This window comes from Marmota monax, unplaced genomic scaffold (genome assembly GCF_021218885.2).
Source record: "Marmota monax isolate L192 unplaced genomic scaffold, Marmota_monax_Labrador192_F-V1.1 WCK01_AAM20220418_F8-fsc00002, whole genome shotgun sequence".
NCBI lineage: Eukaryota > Metazoa > Chordata > Mammalia > Rodentia > Sciuridae > Marmota > Marmota monax.
In genome coordinates, this window is record NW_026693571.1 from 41,223,477 (window position 1) to 41,244,462 (window position 20,986).

General features: G+C 34.4%; 1 protein-coding gene across 1 annotated transcript in view; it reads left to right on the forward strand.

Annotated features, from left to right (window-relative positions):
- Window positions 1–9,072: 9,072 nt before the first annotated feature.
- Iqcm (IQ motif containing M) overlaps window positions 9,073–20,986 on the forward strand; it is a 192,497-nt gene continuing 180,583 nt past the window's right edge. Inside the window, exons 1-2 of the mRNA XM_046459163.1 lie at window positions 9,073–9,120; window positions 11,546–11,604. Of these exons, the coding sequence (XP_046315119.1) occupies window positions 9,073–9,120; window positions 11,546–11,604 (107 nt within the window). The remainder of the gene's footprint in view (window positions 9,121–11,545; window positions 11,605–20,986) is intronic.

Consider the following 20,986-nt stretch of genomic DNA (forward strand, 5'->3'; position numbering starts at 1 on the left):
TTATTATGTCTGTTACCACCTATTTATGACCATTCTCTAAAGCTTTTTAATGTTTGTTCTTTTTAATATGTTAAAATATTCTTTTTTTGTAAATTAAATTATGCTTGCACTATATATTGGGTTTTTTCCTTTCTTCTTCTTCTTCTTTTTTTTTTTAACCATTTGAGCAAGTTTTATTTTTGTCTAACCAGTGGCTCTGTCATGACAAAAAAGTATCATATGCTAACTATTTTTTTAGTTGGTACAGATGTTGCTTATGTAGTATGATTAATCCCTGAAAGAATAAATATTTTAAAATATGACATCAAAATTATATCAATCATATCAAACTAAGCTACATCAGTTGTGTTTAACTAAAAAAATCCCATCCATGCGAATGACTGCAAAGCTTCAAAAAGCAAATGAACAAGACTGTGCTAGGAAACAGGCAATACATATATTTGGAAGAAAACTCAGATGAGCCTAAAGTAAGGAGAAAATCAACCATGTTTACTAAGATAATACTTTATAACCTTAGTTTTTCTTTCAAAAATATTTTCTGAACATCTTTCCATACTAGTATATTCTTTTGAACATTGAATCAATGTAGCATCATTTCATTAATGAATATAACTCATTGTTGTATATTTTGACAGTAGAACAATTTCTTAACAGAACATGGCATGCTATATTGTAATTAATTGTTTGGGGGCTATTCTTACTTTCTTTAAAGTAAATTCCTTGCAGTGGTATGTTTTTACACCCTTCTCCCTGCCACCCTTTTTTTTCCCCCTTTTGTTATATGTCGTCAAAGTGCTATTTTTGGATTACAAATTTTTTTTTAAAGATTTTCACTGCTTCTTCTACTAAAAATCAAAAGTACACAAAGAAAACACATAGCTATGACCAGTCAAAAGTAGATAACCATGCATGAAAAGGCTTGGGATAGTATGACTGGATTGCAGTAGCAAGGGCTTGTTATAGTTTGGATGTGAGGTGTCCCCAAAAGCTCACACATAAGACAATGCAAGAAGGTTCAGAGGAGATATAATTGGTTATAAGAGTTTTAACCCAAATAGTGAATGAATCCCCTGGCAGGGATTAATTGAGTGGTAATTGAAGTGGTAGGGTGTGGCTGGTGGAGGTGGGAACTGGGGCGTGGCTTTGTGGTATATATTTGTATCTGGCGAGTGGAGACCTCTCTCTCTGCTTCTTTATCTCTATGTGAGCTGCTTCCCTCTGCCACACTCTTCCACCAAGATGTTCTGCTTCACCCAAGGAATGGAGCTGGCCTTCTATGGACTAAGAGCTCTGAAATCATTGGCCTTAAATAAACTTTTTCTTCCCATGCAATTGTGTTGGTTGGGTCCTTTAGTCACAGCAGTGAAAAGGCTGACTAAAACAGGGCTTAATGAATTATAGATGTTAATAACTTTATTTACTACATCGTTACAGCATTCATTTGATTCTTTCTAAAAGACTTTATGATAGCTTATAAAATATGTACAACATGAATCTGTAAGCAAGAACATCAGGTGTTATGGAAAAGAGAATAGAAAAGAACAAATTAAGATTTAGTTAAAGTTCCTAATTTGGCATATTAGATGTTTGTAATAACTAGGCCACAAATTTAGCTGTGCACACTTCAACGGCTAATAAAAGAGGACACAGTGATTAGTCACTTGATTCAGAGTTTTTCCATGAAATAAAAGCAAACCAGAAAAGTTAACTATGTGAATGCTTATGAAGAAAGTACAGTAAAATAAATGTAATGAATGATGTGCTCAAAATATGCTTTCTCGAAATTCAGTAATATATGCTAAATATTGACCCTAATGTAATCACATAAAGCAGAATTTGGTGAAAACACCTTTATAGGGAAGTTTGGGGAATATGGATTGTTGTGGTGGAAGAGGAATGGAAACAATATCAGCTTGGTGTTCAGCTCCTGCTGGTTTAGTTTAATAGAATTTAGGATATCATGAGGAATGGGGAAATACCTTCTTGCCCTTCCTATTCCATGTATTGCTAGAATCAAACCCAGTGCCTCATGTGTACTAGGCAAGGGCTTTACCACTGAGCCACAACTCCAGTGCTTGTATTAGATTTCTTTTTAAGTTGATTGTCACTTAGGCATTTTGTTTTCCCCTTTTACTTCATTTAGAGAAGCTCCAGTAATTTTGTGAGTCATTAGGACTTAATTATAATGGGATTCAGAACTGCTAATCAAATGCACTATGGTCAAAGACTGCCCCAATCTCCAAACTACATCCTGTCTCTGTTTAGAGGATTTTGATGGGGAATTTTATAGAACTGTGCTTCTCAAACTTGAATGTGCTCATAAATGCCTATGAATATTATTCTTAGATATGGATCTGATTCAGGATATATTTAGAGTTATATATCAATTTATTTAAACTGCCCAGAATAAGTGAAAACTATTATTAAAATACCTGAACATTTGTTAGAAATATAGAATTGCATGCCTCACCTCATCTATTGAATGAGAAATCTGCAGTGATTTATAAGCACATTAAAGTTTGAGAAGCTTTGTTTTAGATAATTCCCTATAACATTTTTGCTTTTAAATGAGCTTCTGATTATTTTTTTTCAGACAAAGTAGATATTGAAGTAGATATTCTATGATAAATTTAGTTACATGGTAGGATAAAACATGTATTTTCTATCCTAGTGGCTTGGGAAGTTGAGTCAGGAGGATTGTGAGTTCAAAGCCAGCCTTAGCAACAGTGAGATGCTTAGAAACTCAGTGAGACCCTGTCTCTAAATAAAATACAAAATAGTGCTGGGGATGTGGCTCAGTGGTCGAGTGCCCCTGAGTTCAATCCTTGGTACCAAAAAAAACCCAAGCATTTTCTTGTGAAAGTTGATTAGTGAGTATAACTGATCAAAAAATATATATATATATATATAAACACTATCAAAAAATGAAATAGAGGGGCAGGGATTGTGGCAGAGTGCTTGCCTAGCATGCATGAGGCACTATGTTTGGGTCCTCAGCACCACATTAAAAAAAAGGGGGGGGGGCATTCTGCTCATCTAGAACTACACACACAAAAATTTAAAAATGAAATATAAGACTTCAGTTGTGGCTCAGTGGTAGTGTTTGCCTACCATGTGTGAGGCACTGGGTTCGGTCCTCAGTTCCACATAGAAATGAATAAATAAATAAATGGTATTGTGTCTGTCTACCTCTAGGGAAAAAATTAAAAAGAAATGAAATAGAATTGTAGTGAATGTCAAATTTGCCTGGGAAAATTTACATTATGAATAGAGTAGCATACTGAGTTTGAATCCCAGCTTTCTCCTACTTGTGTGATCAAAGTAAAGATACTAAATATTTCAATTTCCTCTGAAAAAAGTTGGAAGTAAGATATATACTATGAATAATCTTGGTGGAGATTGTAGATAACACACAGAATACCCACACTAGGCTCTAATTGTTAGTGATTATAAATTAGTTCTGTGTTGCAGCTTCAAATCACTCAGACAGTATATAAACCTCAGAGTAATCAAACTCACCATTTAGAATGACTTCACATTCCAATTAATCTCAAAAAATACCCAAATGCCCAAGATGAAATTTAAATTCATTTTTTAAAAATATTACACTGTTTATAGCTAAATTGTATGTGTGTGTGTGTGTATATATATATATATATATACACACACATACATACATACACACACACACATCAGCTTCCACATCAGTATGTTCATAAGCATATCAAAGTGCACACAAATGATAAAATGAAAACTTATTTTTCAACCTGTGCTTTAAAGTTTTAATTCCAGCTAGTAAAAAAACATTAGTCTCATGAATTTATAAATGCATGGAGTTTAAAACTGCAGAATAAAGTAACTCACAGCTGGCAGCAGCTGTTCCCTCACTTGGCATTCTTTTCAGAACACACGCAAACCACAGGAACAATTCAGAGCCATGGAGCCGCCTAGGAATTTTTGATACACCTGGGAAACTCAGAATCCACAAATCTTTCTTTTTATCAAAAGGTGAGGTGTTCATTTAAAGCTCAAGAAATATTCCTATCATATTATTTTAAATTTTTCTCTTCATCAATCATACACACACACACACACACAGACACTTTTATATATACAAATACACATAAATAGTATAAAATAAAGGCCCACAAAGTTTAAGGAGTAGAATAGTTTATGTCTTTTTCTTCTCTTCATATCCATTCTCCTTAATTTAATGTCAAATGTTCTTTTGCTTTTTCATTTAAATATATGTATATCCTTAATTAGTACTTTATTCAGTTTTTCTTGTTTTTTAACGTTATGTAAATGGAATCATAGTGTCTTCATTCTCTTTCTGCTTAACAATATATTTTTAAGAACTGTCAATCTGTGCTAACGTGGATGTGTGCCCCATGGTTCATTCATTTACCTCAGTATACAATACCCCATGGAATGAACACACTACAATTTAATTTTCATTTCTATTGCTAAGGGTAATTTGGCTTTTAAAAAATGTTCTCTTTTGAACAGCTATGCTATAAGCATTCTTCCACATGTCTCTGTGCAAGAGTTTCTCTAGGGCAAGCATTCCTAACATTAACAGGAACCTGCATCCTGATGCATCAAGCATCCAGAATGGGCTAATGATAAGCCAGGATACTGACTCCTGCCTTGCTGAGGCCAGGTGGGCAGGGCCTGGGTGGTGGGAGCTTAGTAAGTATGGCTTGACTAAATAATTGTTTGCCTGTAGCAATAAGCAGCTCCACTGTTTCCTCCACCAAGGGCTCTTAATATCCCTAACCATGCAGTGGCTGTGTTGGCCAGAGGGCATATGGTAAAGTCATCAGTCTATAGCAAGAAGTTTTCCACTCCCAGAAGCAGATTATGGAATCTGTATTGCTTCATACGCTTGAAAACACTCTCCAAGTTGCCACTTTTGCCAATATGGCAGATATAATATCATATTTGTTATGATTCTAGTAATATACATTTTGGTAATGACCAGAAAAGTTGAAGAGTTTTTCCTGGGTCAACATTATTTCTTTTTTGTTGTGCTTTAAAAAAAAGTATTTGGGGGCATTTCTTCCATTTTATTTCGTGCTTTGTGTAACTTTCATTTTGTGCTTTTTTATTTTCCCCTTTCTTGCCTTTTGTTTCAAATTGATTGACTTATTTCCCTCTCTTATTCCTACCTCTTATTCTTTTTTTTAGAGAGAGAGAGAGAGAGAGAGAGAGAGAGAGAGAGAATTTTTTAATGTTTATTTTTTAGTTTTCGGCGGACACAACATCTTTATTTTATTTTTATGTGGTGCTGAGGATCGAATCCAGCGCCCTGCGCATGCCAGGCGAGCGGGCTACCACTTGAGCCACATCCCCAGCCCCACTACCTCTTATTCTAATTTTTCTTCCTACTAGTTGAGCATATGTATTCTTTTTACTTTTCATAAGTGCTCAATCTATTGATTTTAATGCATACATTTCAGTTAAAGTATCTTTACTTTTTTCCCTTCCCATACAAAAATGGTAGATTGTCTTAACCAGTAGAAGTTGTTTTTTTTCTCATTTTTTTAACTTTCACAAATTAGAAACAATTATTTTCTTAAATTGCATTGTTCAAGTTTACCAGTATCTTCACTATTTTTTTTATTACATCTCAGACATGTAGGATGATTTTCTTTCTAAATCTACATCCTCCTGGAAGTACCTTAAGGAAGAATAAGTTGGCGGAAAACTTCAATTGATTGTCTACTTATTTTTTCTTCTTTTTCCCATACCTTCTTATCATATTTAAGTTATTTTTGTCTTCTGGCTGCCATAGCTGCTGAGAAAAAGCAGATATTTATCCAGTTAGCCCTCTTTTGTCTGTAGTAATGTATCTATACTCTGCTTCAAAGGGCTTCTTTTCTCTGTTTTTCTTTTTCTTTTTTTTTATAATGAAGTAAGTGTGCTTCTGTTTTTATTTATTCTGAATGGCTTTTGTCAGGCTACCTAAATGTGAAAATTCTTTGGAATTATTTCAGCAATTCCAAAATAAAAACAGAAACTCGCCTTTCTCTTCAAATGGTGTCTCTCTTCCATTATTTTCTTTTAAAACTCTAATTAAAACTCTTTATACATTCTAGTTAAAAATATGTGCTTCTTCCAGTTACTTGTGATCGCCCTTTTCCTTTTTCCTCTTTCAGATCTGCCATCTTTCTCTCATTGCTTGGTCATGAATTTTTTCCTCTTTATCTTCTAGATTATTGTCTCTTTGCTATATGTGTCTATTCTTTTCTTTTGCTGTTCACTGAGCTTACAATTTCAATTATTATGGTTTTCATTTTTAGAATGCCTGCTCATTTTCCACATATGCTTGGTCAATTCTGATAATTTCTTGATTCCTTCAGTATATTTCTCTAATCATAGAAATGGAAGCTCATTCTTATATTCTGTTGATAATAATTACAGTGGATGCCATCTTTGAGGTTCTGAATGAATAGTTTGCTTTTTTTCTGGTTCCTTGATTTTATGTTTTCTCATACTCCTCTGATTTTTTAGCTCATTTTTCTTGGTATTTTATTGTGAGAATTTTTTGAAGCCTAGTTTTCAGCTTTCAACTTCATTCTGAAAATGATTGATACTTATTTTTTTTCCAGGTATTTTAGGGCAGTACTAACTTGGGATTCCCTGTTCTAAATTTTAGCCATTTTTGTGGAGGAGAGGGAGGTGATGCATTTCAGGTAAAAATGAATTGAGGCCCCAAATCCATGTAAGTTAAGTCTTGTCATTAGAAATTCCTAGATAATAATTTCTTGTCCTTTCCACCCAAAGCCAAGGCTTATATAGCATATGGTCTCACAGCCAAGCTCCGTCACTCTCATAGAAGTTTTTAAATCCTGATTTATGCTTTGAGGTTATTGTCCTCCCAGGTTTTATGAGAGATGTTCTTAGATCTTATACATCATTCAAACTAATAAATAAAGAAAAAAGGATACATAATGGAATACTATTCATCCATACAAAGGAATGAAATCCTGTCATTTGTGACAACATGGATTGAATTGGAGATCACCAAGTTAACCAGAATAAAGCTAAGACACATATCATATGATCTCATTTATATATAGAATCTAAAAAACAAAATAAAACAAAACAGAAACAAAAAATGGATCTTCTAGAAATAGTAGTATGGGTAGTTGGGGAGACTAGGGAGGTGGGAAGGATTGGTAGAGGTTGATCAGCAGGAAACAAGTCATAATTAGAGGTTCTGGTGAGTTATTGCATAGTTGGGTGAGTATAGATAAGGATAATATACTGTATATTTTAAAAAGTTAGAATGTTTTCAACATAAAGAAATGATAAATGTTTGAGGGGATTGATATGTTTGCCTTGATTTGAACATAGTATATTACATAGTGTATACATATATTGAAATATCACATGGTACCCCATAAATATGTGATTTTTGTTTTTATGCATCAGTAAAAAAAATCTTAATTTAAATTTTAAAAATTTAAAAAGAGATAAAAAAACAAAACAAAAAACCCAGATTCTAGGCCTTCAGGAATTGCCATATAATCCCCAAGGCAAAGAAAGGCTCTGGAACTCATGAAAACAGTAAATTCAGCATTTGATTATTTGGGGATAGAATGGAATTCTGTTACTTTCCCATCAGCTTGACCACACATTAAAAATATCTTTTATTTCGATTTTTTTTTTTTAGAATTTATTTTTGTATTGTGCTATGATTTGTTGGTATATCCTGGAAGTAGCTATCTCCTTATCCTTTATAAATCCTTAAGTCCTTCATAGGGTTCTTCTGTTGGGATCAGTTTTCCTTCATCCTCTGTTCAGCCTTTGTATTGCCTATGCTTAAAAACCTAGTTTTGATTTTTCATGGAGTTTAAAGAAATGAAAAACTGATGTTTTGCTGAGTCATCGTCTGCAGTCTCCCTTAGTCTGAATGGCCATGGATGTTACAGAATGACCAACGTTATCTTTGGACACCTTCTTCTCTGTAAAAAAACATGCAAGGAAACATCGTACTTGAGACCACTTCCAAAGTGGGGGCTGATTTGACTCTGTGAGCAGATTTGGGGGAATATATGTTTTTCCCATGAATATCACAACTTCCTAGGGTTGCTTATATGGTTTAAAAACCCTTCTGTGGTTTATGTGCATTTTGGGACACTCAGATTCAAGAATGCAAAGAGATTGACTTATGAAAAATCCCAGAAAGATGTGTTTGATGCCTTCTGTTTCTCCATGTGTACAAATGATTGACATTTTTTTTTTCTGTTTATGCCATTTTCCACACTAGAAGCAGTAGTGGTAAAAGGAATGCAGCTCACTGCTGTTTCATAGAAGGTGCTAGTGACATGACTGACTTCCACAGGCAAACACGAGCATTAATAGTCCAGCCTGGCAGAAAAATCTTTTCAGTTTATTTCACATGTTTTAATGTATAATTTTAATTTTATATGCATGTGCTAGTCATTATTTTCTTTTCACAGTTACCTAGTTTTACAGAAACCTTTCATTTTACCTTGAACCATATATTTATGTAGGCTTCTGGTATGGATACAAGACAGTTTAAAAATATGAAAATTCCTTGCTACTTAGAAAATGCCCCTGGCCACATTTGGGGGTAAAAGTGTTGAGGAATAATATGCTAATTATAGATTATCTTTTTATAACAAACATACTCCAAAATTTCACACTTGTAATCAAATAAAAATACTTCTAGCATCAATATGCAGGATGGAAGACTACAGATCTATGGTTAATCAGTACAAGGATTTAATTATTAAGACTAAGAGGGAATTGTCACAAAGTTAAAAAAAATCTAGATAAGATTTTGAAACAGGATGGGAATTGATGGATTAGACAGCTGTTTTTCTAAAAAAGAAGCCTGAGGTGTAGTAATATTGTATGAATTGTCAGAAGTAAGTTTGGTACTGGTTTATTCTGGGATTTGGGGAAGTATGTGGGAGAAAGAGTCTGAAAACTGATTTAGGTGAAATCCATTCAGGTTGTTAAAAGTTTTGAAAATGTTGCTAGGAGAGTATTATTAATGACTTATATCTGCAGCCAAGTGTTCAGGATACATCTGAGATGAATTGCCCTGGAGAGAATAGGAACTTGAAGAGAAGTCGCAAGCAGGTATGAGAGAGGAGAGAAAGATTTTAAGAGAGAATGGAGTTGAAATATCAAGGTGGAATGGACTTGAGACTTGGATCTATTAGTATGTATAAGGCTAAGACTGACCCCTTAAAACAAAAACTGAAATTGACTTTTCAAAACAGACCAAAACCAAACGACCAACAAACAACAGCTTCTAGTTATGTTAAGTAGGAAGAAATATGCAGAGATGGAGAATGTGAAAGTATGACATCATCAAAAAAAATGAAGACATCAAAAAGAACATCTTAAGGAAATCCTCAACAATGTTTGTCAGACTGTTTTACTAACAGCCTTCACATCTGACATTCTTCATTATGGAGAACTTGCTAATTTAGTTAGTTTGGCCAAGAAGGAAGTTGTTGGGGAAAAATAAAAAGAAAACAAAGATGGGAACTATAAATAGTAGTATCACAAAAGGACAATGTTCCCCAAGCCAAACACATGACTTTATGTGAAAGTATGGGATATAAATGTTAAAAATTAATTTCTGTAAGTCCTTATTATTTTTGTGGTCATAAAATATGTCATGGCACATCTTGAAAGGCAATAGTTAAAAAAAGTTCCTGTATCATGCTTTATTATCACCTGTGTGTTGCACATAAATTTTAAGAAGTTCAGTACTATTCTTGAGGGTGATTGTTCTCTTTGAAAAAGAACATATGATCATATGATCAGGGAATTCTAAATGTAACAAGTATTGAGATAATGCAAACCAATTTCAAGGTTCCTGTGTTCTAATATAAATGTGGGAGAAAGTTTAATCTTTGCTCTAAAGAAATTAATGTCATGAAAGGAAGTTAACATATACAATTAACTCGGGGTCTGAGAGATCACTATAAGAAAGAATGAAGCTTAGCTCTATGAGATATTTATGATTTTAAAAAATATTTTTAAAAAAATAATCAGTGTTAATACTGAATATTTTGTAGTATAAACACAACTTTTTTCACATTCCATCTTTACACTGACCTTTTTATTTTCTAAGAATTTATAAAAGGAATGCTTTTGGCTTTAGTCAAATATACATTTGAAACTTACAGTGCAGAACTAGAATAAGCATTGTCCTTGTGATATTGTGTGCATGCCATATTATCAAAAACCAAGAAACTTTCTGTCACTTATTTCTTATAGAGTTTGAGGGAGATAACTCAGCAACAACCTCAACCCCCTTTTTGCTGATTTATCAAGATTACTTTAAATTTTTCTTCCCTATTTTTTCAAGTTACTGCATGTAAAATAATTGTCATAGACCATTATAAAGTAGATATACAATCCATTAATGACTTTATGTATCAATGTTACCTTTGGATCCTACCAAATGCCCAGAGAGAGAATGGCTCACTTATTATGAGGTCTGAATTGTCTTCCTGAATTGTTCCTTCTATCATTGATAAGTATTGAACAATTATGTAAGAAAGATCCATATTTAACATTGTTGTGTAATTGTGATTGATGCTGTTGAAGTTAGTACGTGGTATCAGTCTTTTAAATGACATATGGAAAAAAATTTCACTAAAAATAAGGTGGCTTTTCTTACTGACATTGTGAATGCTAGACTACTGTTTTTTTCCCCTCATTACTTTATATATTAGTCTTTCAGTGCTGTCTTAACCAAATACCACAGATTCAGTGACTTAACCAACAGAAATTAATTTTCTTACAATTCTGGAGTCTGGAGGTCCAAGATGGAGGTGCCAGTAGGGTTGGTTTCTTGAGGCCTATCTCTCTATATATAGCTTGGAGATGGTGACCCTTTTTGTGTGTCTTCGTATGTCTTAATCTGTGGTGTCTCTTTCTCTTATAAGGACATTAAACTTGCTGGTTTAGGGCCCCACACTTTTGACCTCATTAAGTTTACTGTGTTAAAGACCTTTTCTACAAATATAGGCACATTGAGGGAATTAAGGCTTTGATACATGGATTTGGGATGAAGGCAGTTCCATTTATAACAGTTTGGTAGCTAGGAATTTGAGAACCAAATCTGTCTGACACATAAAGTAATATCAGAAAATATTTGTCATTACTTTTCTATCTATATTTCCCCTATACCTGATTTTTTAAGTTTCTTTTTTCATAAATACTCTATTTTTTGTAAACTGTTAAGTCTTTTTTTTTTTAAGACAGAGGACAAATAAGTAAATAAATAAATTATCATCTGTAATAGATTTTTAAGATATTTGCTTACTGAAACAGTAGAAATTGTATTTCTGGGTGCCAGAGATGCTGGGGGAACATTTAGCAATCATACTCCTCTTGGCATACTTACAAATTTATATGTTTTGGTTTATTTTATAATAGAGTCTTTCTCCCTTTTGTAATATAACAGAACTTCAGTGGACTTAAAATTTTACAGGCAGTGAAGTAGTTTTTCTTCTTATATCCACTCTTCTTTCCCTTATTCTAGAAAACTTCTGTGAAAAAAGAGCAAAAACCTATCATTCCAGAACCAAAGCCAGGACCCAGGTAAATCTTTTATACGACAGCAAAAAGAGCGTAAGTGAAGGGGCTTATTTCTAACATTGTCAATGTACTTGCTGACTTTAGTGTCTAGGTTTGAAGAGGTTTAGGTGGTTAAGAGCCCAAGTTCTGATAGATGTTTTTCATTTTTGCCATTTTATTCAACTTAAGCAAAGAGAATAATACTTTTCTTCCAAGTATTTTGGTAATCAGGCAGGAGACCCAGCCTGATGGTATCTGGGTTGATGCAATGTGAATATTATTGCCCATGTTTAATCTGATTTTTGTTTATTAGAAGTTATATGCCATAGTTCATTATTAGAAGTTATTTGCCATCTTTCAGTGATTCTTCTAGGGTATTCTTAGGTTGTTTGTACTTCATATACCAAATTTATTGATAAATTTGTGAAAATCTACTGATTTTAGATTGGACGGTGAGATGGAAAGAAGGGATTACGAGAAGTTAATAGTGATGGATATTTCTGAAAAGGGCAGGATTCACACTTGTGTTTTTTATTCACTGGGAATATATTTATTTATTACTTATACATGATTATAAGTTGGAAAATGTAAGGCATACTTGAAAGCACTTGGGAATGGCGACATATAGATGCTGGAGAAAAGTTGTTTGATTCTTGAAAGAAAGGATATACAATGGATGAGATGTATAAAGTGGGTAGATATTAAGCAGAATCCCTCAGCATTATTGGTAGGAAGTATCAGAAGACTGAATTTAGGATTTCCAAAATGATTGAAAATTGGTTAGGGAATCTCACAAAGGAGAAAGCCACAGAGGGAGGGGACCTCTTCTCAAATTCTTGGCTGGCTCCTGACCTGTGCATGCAAAAGAGGCTGTTAAAAAAAAAATCCAGCCTAAAGCTGCAACTTGTGTAGTTTTCAATTGGTTTGGTTGGTTATATCAAAAGAAAAAGATATCCTGGATGTTTTAATTATCAGCCTAGGACTTTAATGTAGCATTTCTATATATTTATTTATATTTATTAATTTATTGATTGATTAATAAGATGGGATCTTGCTGAATAAGATGGGAATTGCCCAGACTGGCTTTGAACTGACAGTGCTCCTGCTTTAGCCTCCTGAATAGCTGGAATTATAGGCAAGTGCCATTGTTCCTGGCTTAGCAGCTTCTTTAAATGTTTAAGAATTTAAGAAGACATTCATGGTAACAGGAAAGCTCTAGTGCAGAAACAGAAGCTATTAATAAAAGAATCAAATTAAAAGTCTATGTATAGAAAATTTGGACAAACAATTAATTTGACCTAATTGACATTTATAGAAACTATATCCAACAACTGTGGAATATACATGTTTTTCAAGGGCATGTGTAACATGAGTTACAAAGAACAGAAAGCCATGGAATAGAAAATGGAGAAACAATAAACAATTAATAAAATAAAAATAGTTCTTTGGAAAAATAATAAACTTTGTAAACTCATAGCACAACTGACTTTAAAAAAAGAGTGAAAATGTGATTACCAATTTTTGCATGAAAGAGAAATCATCACTGTGTATCTATAGATATCAGAAGGAAAATATCACAGGATGTGAAAATTTTCTTGCCAATTACATTCAACTAAGAGGTGTTTTTTTAAAAAAGACAAAATAGCAAAGCTGACATAAGAAGAAGTAGAGAATCTAAATAACACATTTTGGGGACATTGGATGTTATCAAGAGCCTTTTCACAAACAGATGTGGTTTAAAGAAAACAACTTTTAATAATGTAAATTATTTCTAAAATATTGAATGGTATTAAAAGGAATTTATCCACTTCTTTAAGTCTTTTGCCTACAAATATTCTTTTTGGTTAGTTTGATTGGGACAGTTTTTTTTCCTTATTGGTGTTACTAACTTAAAATTAGTACAGCCCTATCAATGTTACATAATTGTGCAACCTCAAAGATGAGAATTTATTGTACTGTCGTTATTTGCCTAAACTCAGTCAGCTAATCTGAATTGTTAACATTTTTCCATATAGTCTACCATCTGTCATTGCAGGCATAAAGAGCTGTGGCCAAGTTTTGCAGGGATCTCTAGCTGCTTTTTCTTGGGATATCTAAAATATTTTAGAGGATGAGGATTGAAGAGAATTTTAGAGATAACTTGATCCCATTGATCTGTTTCCTTATTGAGAACAGTAAGATTCAAAAAGATAAAATGACTTCTTCAAGGTCACAAAGTAAAAGAACAGAATTGTTCTTGAATTCAACCCTCCACGCATAGTACAGTGAAATTCTTAGTTGTGCAGTTTTTATACCACTTGTATCTTAAATTTCAACAGGCTTTCTGATGATTATTTGCAAGATGTAAACTGAAAATTTACTTAGAATAGAATCATGGAAAAAGGAGAGAAAGAAAAAAACCAAATGTGAAAATAAAACAGAGTAGTGAACAAAATAGAACTGTGTGTGTTTGGAGATACACATACACACACACACACATATCAGTAAAAGACACAGCATATATTTAATATATACACATACACATGGGCATACTTTGTTGAAAATATTTAAGTGAATCATTATTATGATTCTCTTCTTTATTTGAAGTACTATACCATTTCTTTCCTAAAAATTCCATGAAACCTTAGAATCCACATCTTGGGACCCCCCATAACTTGGCCTGGAGGATTTTTCTTGTTGGAGAGGAATTTTCCATGTATTTTCAGCTAGAGGTCTCCTTAGTGCCTGTGTGAGGCAGAGTATATCATAACCTTCCATCAGTCATCCGTCAACTTCAATAAAGTGTTGGGCAGTTTCTAAAGTACTTTTTGCATTTCACGGGTAAAAATATGTCACACATACATTACTATTGCTGGGTTACAGTAAATACCAGAGAGTCTGTTCTCCCCCTTTCTTCTCAGTTATAGAAATAAAAGGATGATGGAATTAATTTACACATACCCACCAGCTTTGCGGGAACCCTCAGCGGTTGGCAAATAGGGCTGGTTTATTCACCCACTCAGCAGTGTTTTTTTAAGGAGGCAGTCACTTTACTGTTAAAAGGTGAGAGTGGGAAATTAGGCAGACTTCAAGTGCGGCTGCTGCAAGGGTTTTGAATTTCCGCCACTGTGAGCACCCGCTCCTATTCACAGTAGGGAATGGAATCTTTTGCCTTGTATGGTGATGAGTCAAAGTCCTGATTATTTCTGTCCTCATCTTCAGTCATCTCAAACCTGAAAGGAAAATGTTCACATTTATTTTGCTGTTCATCTTCCTGCTTCTTCAATGAAAATATTCATTTTAGTATTCAGAAAGGGAAGAAAAGAAAGTGCTATACTGCCTACGTACATTTGTTTATATACAAGACTTTTCATTAACAGCATTATTAAACAAAGAACTATAATGCTAGAATCCCACATATTGGAGATTAATGAGCTGGGTTGTAAAACCCACACAATGTATATTTGATTTTGTTCTGAAATATATACTTGTGTATTTTTATAAGACAAAGATGATCATTTTGCCTTGAGTTTATGATTCTGCTATATAAATATTCATTATGTACACAAACATGCATAACATTTATAGAAAATAATTTTCATAGATGAGCATTTATAAAATGAAATTGTTTAATATCTGAGTGAAAGTCTTCATGTCCTTAATATTTCAATGTGAATGATGAATTTTGAAATCCTTTGAACTTCATAAAATTGTTGGAACTCAGAAGATTGTTGGAAATCCATAAGATTAAAATATGATTGAGAAAGCCCTCAACTACTTTTAAGGAAAAGGAAGTTTATGTTAAACTTATCAAATAAAGCTAGTCAATCTCAGTTCAACCAGAATTGCCAAAGGAACATTTTTCTGACTTTTATTTTTGTAGTAGAATACTCAAAGCAAAATATCTGAAAGAATTGGAGTCAAATGATGCCATTTTCCATTTTAGTTTTTTTTAAGATTATAGTATAAACCTTGATTTATAGGTTATAGTATACGCCTTAATTTAGGTAAAGATTCCTCTGATTTCTTCCTTTCCTCTTTAATCTCTTTATTCACTTCTTTATACATATTCCACATTTTCTTATTTTCATATGATATCTTTAGTGTAAAGCAGTAAAAGAAGTCTATATGATTACATAAGGAGAACTAGAGTTCATTATCAATATTTAAGCAAAAACTGAATCAAGAGCTACATGGATTATGATTTAGTTTACCATTGAAATGATATTCATCTTTTATTTTGTATGAGATTTACTTTATATATAAACAATCTTCCATTTTGATTTGTTGAGAACCTCTAACTGTATTACAAAAGTCTTCATTTCTCTTCAGGTAAACTATTGCATTTCATGAATATAACACTATTTATTTTGACATCCTTTTGCAATGAGCTGTTAATCCTTTGCAGATTAATGTTATCAGTGATCATTTTTCCTTTTGTTCAACTTCCAAACCATCTTTAAAATGCCTGATTTTCAAGTATAGAATAGATCAATTGATGCACCCTTAAGTCATAGAACAAAAAAACTTACTGTGTTGATTTGTAGTATTAAGATCTGAGGCTGGTCATCAGCTTTTCACCTTTTTAGTATTTCATTTGCTTCAATTCTAGATAAAAAAGTGTCAGCATTTAAATAGACCATCTCTGAAGTAATGTGCACTATTTTGATATTCTTAAGTTCATACTTTTTAAAAATTTATAATTCCAAAAATTCATATAATTCATGTAAATATGTAGATGAGGAATAGTAATATATTTCCTCCCTTATATATGCTTATTACACTTTTGCTTATTTTCGTGGTATCTTTAATGTAAAGTATCAAAAGAAGTCTATATGATTAGGTAATAGAAATCGTAGTTTAGACACTCATACATATGTACACATACTATTTGTAGGACCCCAGAAGTGAGGCTATTACATTTTGATTTAGCTACTTGTCACATTTTCCTCTGATAATTAACACAGTATCTTTTCAAGAACCCCTCCACCCACCATTGCAAACTATTTAAAATAGCATATTCTACCCCGCCTTAATTAACTCCCATACCCTGCTTTATTTTTTTTTTTTACCATCCTGCCTTCTCTGCAACCTCTACAATTCTCTTGTTTACTGTGATTACTGTTTACCTGTTTCACTAGAATACAAGCTCAATGAGGGCAGGAAAGTTTTCTGTTTTATTCACCAGTGTGCCCTCAATACTAGAACAGCATCTTATACATCATACTCTAAATAAATAAATAAACAAACAAACAAATGTTTAATTCATGGGTTGCATTTTTAGATAACTTCCCTGCTTTTGAAATGACTTTTCTTTCCCTTCTAGCCATGCATAGTTCTTATCTTAAGCTATAAAGAAGGCATCTTTGTTGGGGTATCCTATAACTACCTCTGAAAAGTGAAATAACTATGTACCCCCTTTCCCAGCCTTCTCTCCTATATTCCTTATGTCAGTAATTATACTATACCTCTAATCACCCAAGAACCCAAATCAGTCTGTATATTTCCCAACTGTTTTTACAAAGATCATATGAGAATGTTGGAAACGTCTTTCCTGAAATCAGACATATAAAAAAATCATTTCCTATTCTAGCAGTAGTCAAAGCAGAACCAGATTATAATTAAATTAAATTACAGGAAATGAACTTACAATAGTATGACTTATTCTTTTTGTGCTCATTTTCTAGCACCACCGCTTTATTCTGTCAGTCCTCACTCACCATTCAGCTGACAGCTAATAAATTCTGACATTAAACTCGCTGGACGGTACTTAGAAAATTTTATGTTTTTCCATTTTTGAAAGTGAGGACATTTGCCATTCTTCGGAATTCTCACATCATATTCATTCTCTGGTTTTTCAAAGGCAGCCGATCAACAGATGAATATGGAAAATTTTTTGCCTGAGCCCAGAAAATTTAACTAATTAAGAGAAGCTTCCGATTTATTTATGAGCTCCTTCCTTGGCTTGAGCTTCTGTTCTCCACTATCAGTATTCATTCTGTCCTTCTGAGTCTGATAGTCATTCTTTGGTGCAGTAGAATCAATACATCCTAAAATATTGCATTCCCAATAAACTCCCAGGTGATGCTGATCTGCTGGTTCTCAGACCACACTCTGAGGAGCAAATGTGAGGATTTATTTGACGGGGTCCAGTATCAACTCTCCACTCCTGCTGTCAATTCCTAGTGCAACGTGGATGCTTTCTGCTAGTTTGTAGAGACCTATTGTCAATCACCTTGATGACACCCCAGCTCCCTGATCTCGTGCTAGGAACAAGGCTTGGAAGATAGCTACCAGAGAACTGCATCTCCACACTCCACACAGTGCTACCATCTCCAAACTCCGATGCTGACCTCCAAGTCAAGTGCTGCCATACAGCTACATCTTCCATCTCCTGAGCCTGCCTTTCTCAGGATTGCCTTTCAGTGAATAAGACAAAAAGGTAGCTAAGTTTAAAGCAAATAATTACCTCAGCCATCAATTTCTTTTCCCTGAGATCATTTTCTGGTGTTTAGTGACTTCTGTCCTTGTCCTCCATTTTCTCAGCTTTCCTGACTTATTTCTGTTGCTGGCCTTCAGATGGCCTTCTTTCTCCTGCCTCTTCAGAAATTACTGTTCCTTAATTATGACTATGGCCAAGCATTTTCAGCTTTGCCAATTGTGGAGTTTGCTGTCTTACTTCTTCTAATCATCTTCTAATGAAGAGCTACATACCTAAACAGTAGCCCGTAGCTCTGAATGTGGCCACAGACTGACTTTGGTGAGAGTCAGCACCATTTGCTTTCCTAGTCTAGCCCAATGAGCTGGGAAAAAAAGCACTGGACTAGCAGGTGGGACACAGGACACCTCACAAACAGGTTATAATAGCTGAGCTCTCATTTAAAATTGACTTATAGCTTATTGGCTTTGGCTATCGGCTGAATTAGGGTTTTCTGCTTTCTCTCTTAGTGAGGAGATGTCCTGGATCCTAAAGGATTCTTGAGTCTCCTTTCTAACTCTTACGCATGGGAAAGTCATAATTCTACTAGGGTCTGCTGAAGGATGTAGCAATATTATGGCTTGGATGTGAGGTGTCCCCCAAAAGCTCATGTGTGAGACAATGCAAGAAGGTTTGGAAGAGAAATGACTGGGTTAGAGCCTTACCATAATCAGTGAAATAATCCTTGATGGGAATAACTGAGTAGTAACTGGAGGCAGGTGGGGTGTGGCTAGAGGAAGTAGTTAATTGGGGACGTGGCTATGGGGTATATATTTTGTATCTGGTGAGTGGAATCTTTCTTTCTCTCTCTCTCTCTCTGCTGCCTGATCATCATGTGAGCTGCTTCCCTTTGCCATACTCTTCTGCCACGATGTCTTGCCTCACCTTGAGCCCTGAGGATTAGAGCCAGTCATTTATGGACTGAGACCTCTGAAACTGTGAGCCCCTAAAAGAACCTTTTCTCCTCTACAGTGGTTCTGGTCGGGTCTTTCAGTTGCCGTGGTGAAAAGCTGCCTGAAACAAGCAGAGAGTAAGGAAAACAGCTGACCACATGAAATGAAAAACTGGTAGAGAGGATGACTAGGTCTAGTACAAGGAGAGAGCCTTGTGGGTGTGACTCTTATATGAAATCAGATATAAATGTCCGAGGAGTTGCAAGGTGAATAGTGAGATGAGGAACAGAAGTTCTTGTGGCTCAGCACAGTAAAACTGTCCCGTAGTACATGGAGGATGAATGGAGTCTCAATCAGGGAAAGTCTGATTTGCAACTACTTTTTCTTATAGGAACTCTCAAAGAAGGCTGGTAGGGAGACCTAACCCTCCCTACTAAGGTGACAGAAACTTGGGGTTGGGGAGCAAAAATTCCCCAACCTACTCCAAGGTGCTCTAAGATCTCTCCTCATTTCCTGCTTTGCTAATAGTGTTTGGCTGACTATCTTGTGATCTTCACTCTGTGCTCCAGCTTGATTATCTGTGATCCACTGGAAATGACAGTTCCTAAAACATAAATATGGCTTGAAATAAAATATCGTATATAATATCAGAATTTGTTTTTAGGGGCTGGGGTAGTGGCTCAGTGGTGGAGCGCTTGCCTAGCACGTGTGAGGTGCTGAGCTAGATCCTTAGCATCACATAAAAGTAAATAAATAAAATAAAGATATTGTGTTCATCTATAACCAAGAACATTTTTAAAAAGGAAATTGTTTTTAGATTCAACTTAGGGGAATTTTTTTTTTCCATTATCTGAAGTTCAGTAATCTGATGTCCCTATTCTAAGGACAAGGAATCTGAACAGGCACCAAATCTTCATTAATTCCACCCTTGAGCAAAGATGAGAGAGATGGATGGGAGTTGGTAGATAGAGCGAGCTCTGGGCCATGACTGACTAAAGTTTGGGTTGGAAGCAGAGGGCTACCCCAAATGAAATAAATGACTGTACTGGGAGGAAGAGCAGACTATTCATTATGTTCCCTATTCCATAGATAAGCTGATGAAAAATTGATAGCCTGGTCACTGTGCCACTGAAAATTCAGCTCCCATTACACATTGGGCATGAACACTCTAGTCATTTCAGTTGTCTTAAGGATAATTTCTTGAGTGCCCTACCAGTAAAACATCAGATATAATAAAAAGGAGCTTCATGTTTGGGTTAAAGAGAATTCCCTGAAAGTTCATCCTAGATTACCTGGGTTACAAAGTCAGAATCAATTCAAGTTAGAACCAAAATAGTATTTCCTTTCTGGTCTTGCCTTTGTATTATGTGAAATGATCATTTCTTTTTAATTCATAATAAACAATGCTCCTTCAGCATGCTTATCTATACTAAGAGGAAATAAATAATTGTGTTTTCTCACTGAATTTGGAATTTAAAATTTCTATTGTGTTTTGAAGAAAATCTGTTGGAAAGCTGAAACCCAGTAGCAGCAATAACAATAACCTTTATCTTTCCTTAAATATGACATAATGGGGTGGGAGAACTCTTTCTGCCTCTTTCCACATACCTTTTTTTCTTCTCTTATACTGATAGCCTTAAACATATTTCTGCAATGTAAATTCTAAGTCAGGATCTGTATAAGTAAAAAGCACCCTCTCCAGAAATTCAAGTACTCATGGAGACTTTAAATGGAATATCGACCTCCATCCTTTAATATGATCTAGTTAAACAGATTGCTGAGGACCTAGAGACAGCCAAAAATAGGATGGCGCTTGGTTTGGGAGGTTGAGGCAGGGAGGCCTTGTGAGGAACTATAGGGGTACAAATATAGAGTGGAAAGTACCAAAGGAAACACATCTCATTCAGATATTTAAGCTATTTAAAAAATTTGCCTAAATTAAAGCAAATTATCTTCCACTCCAGGAGGATTGCATCTTATTTTAGAAAGTCTCAGGAACCCTGCTCTGATTTTTCAAAATGAACAGGTTTTCCTAACATGAAATACTGAACCCTTG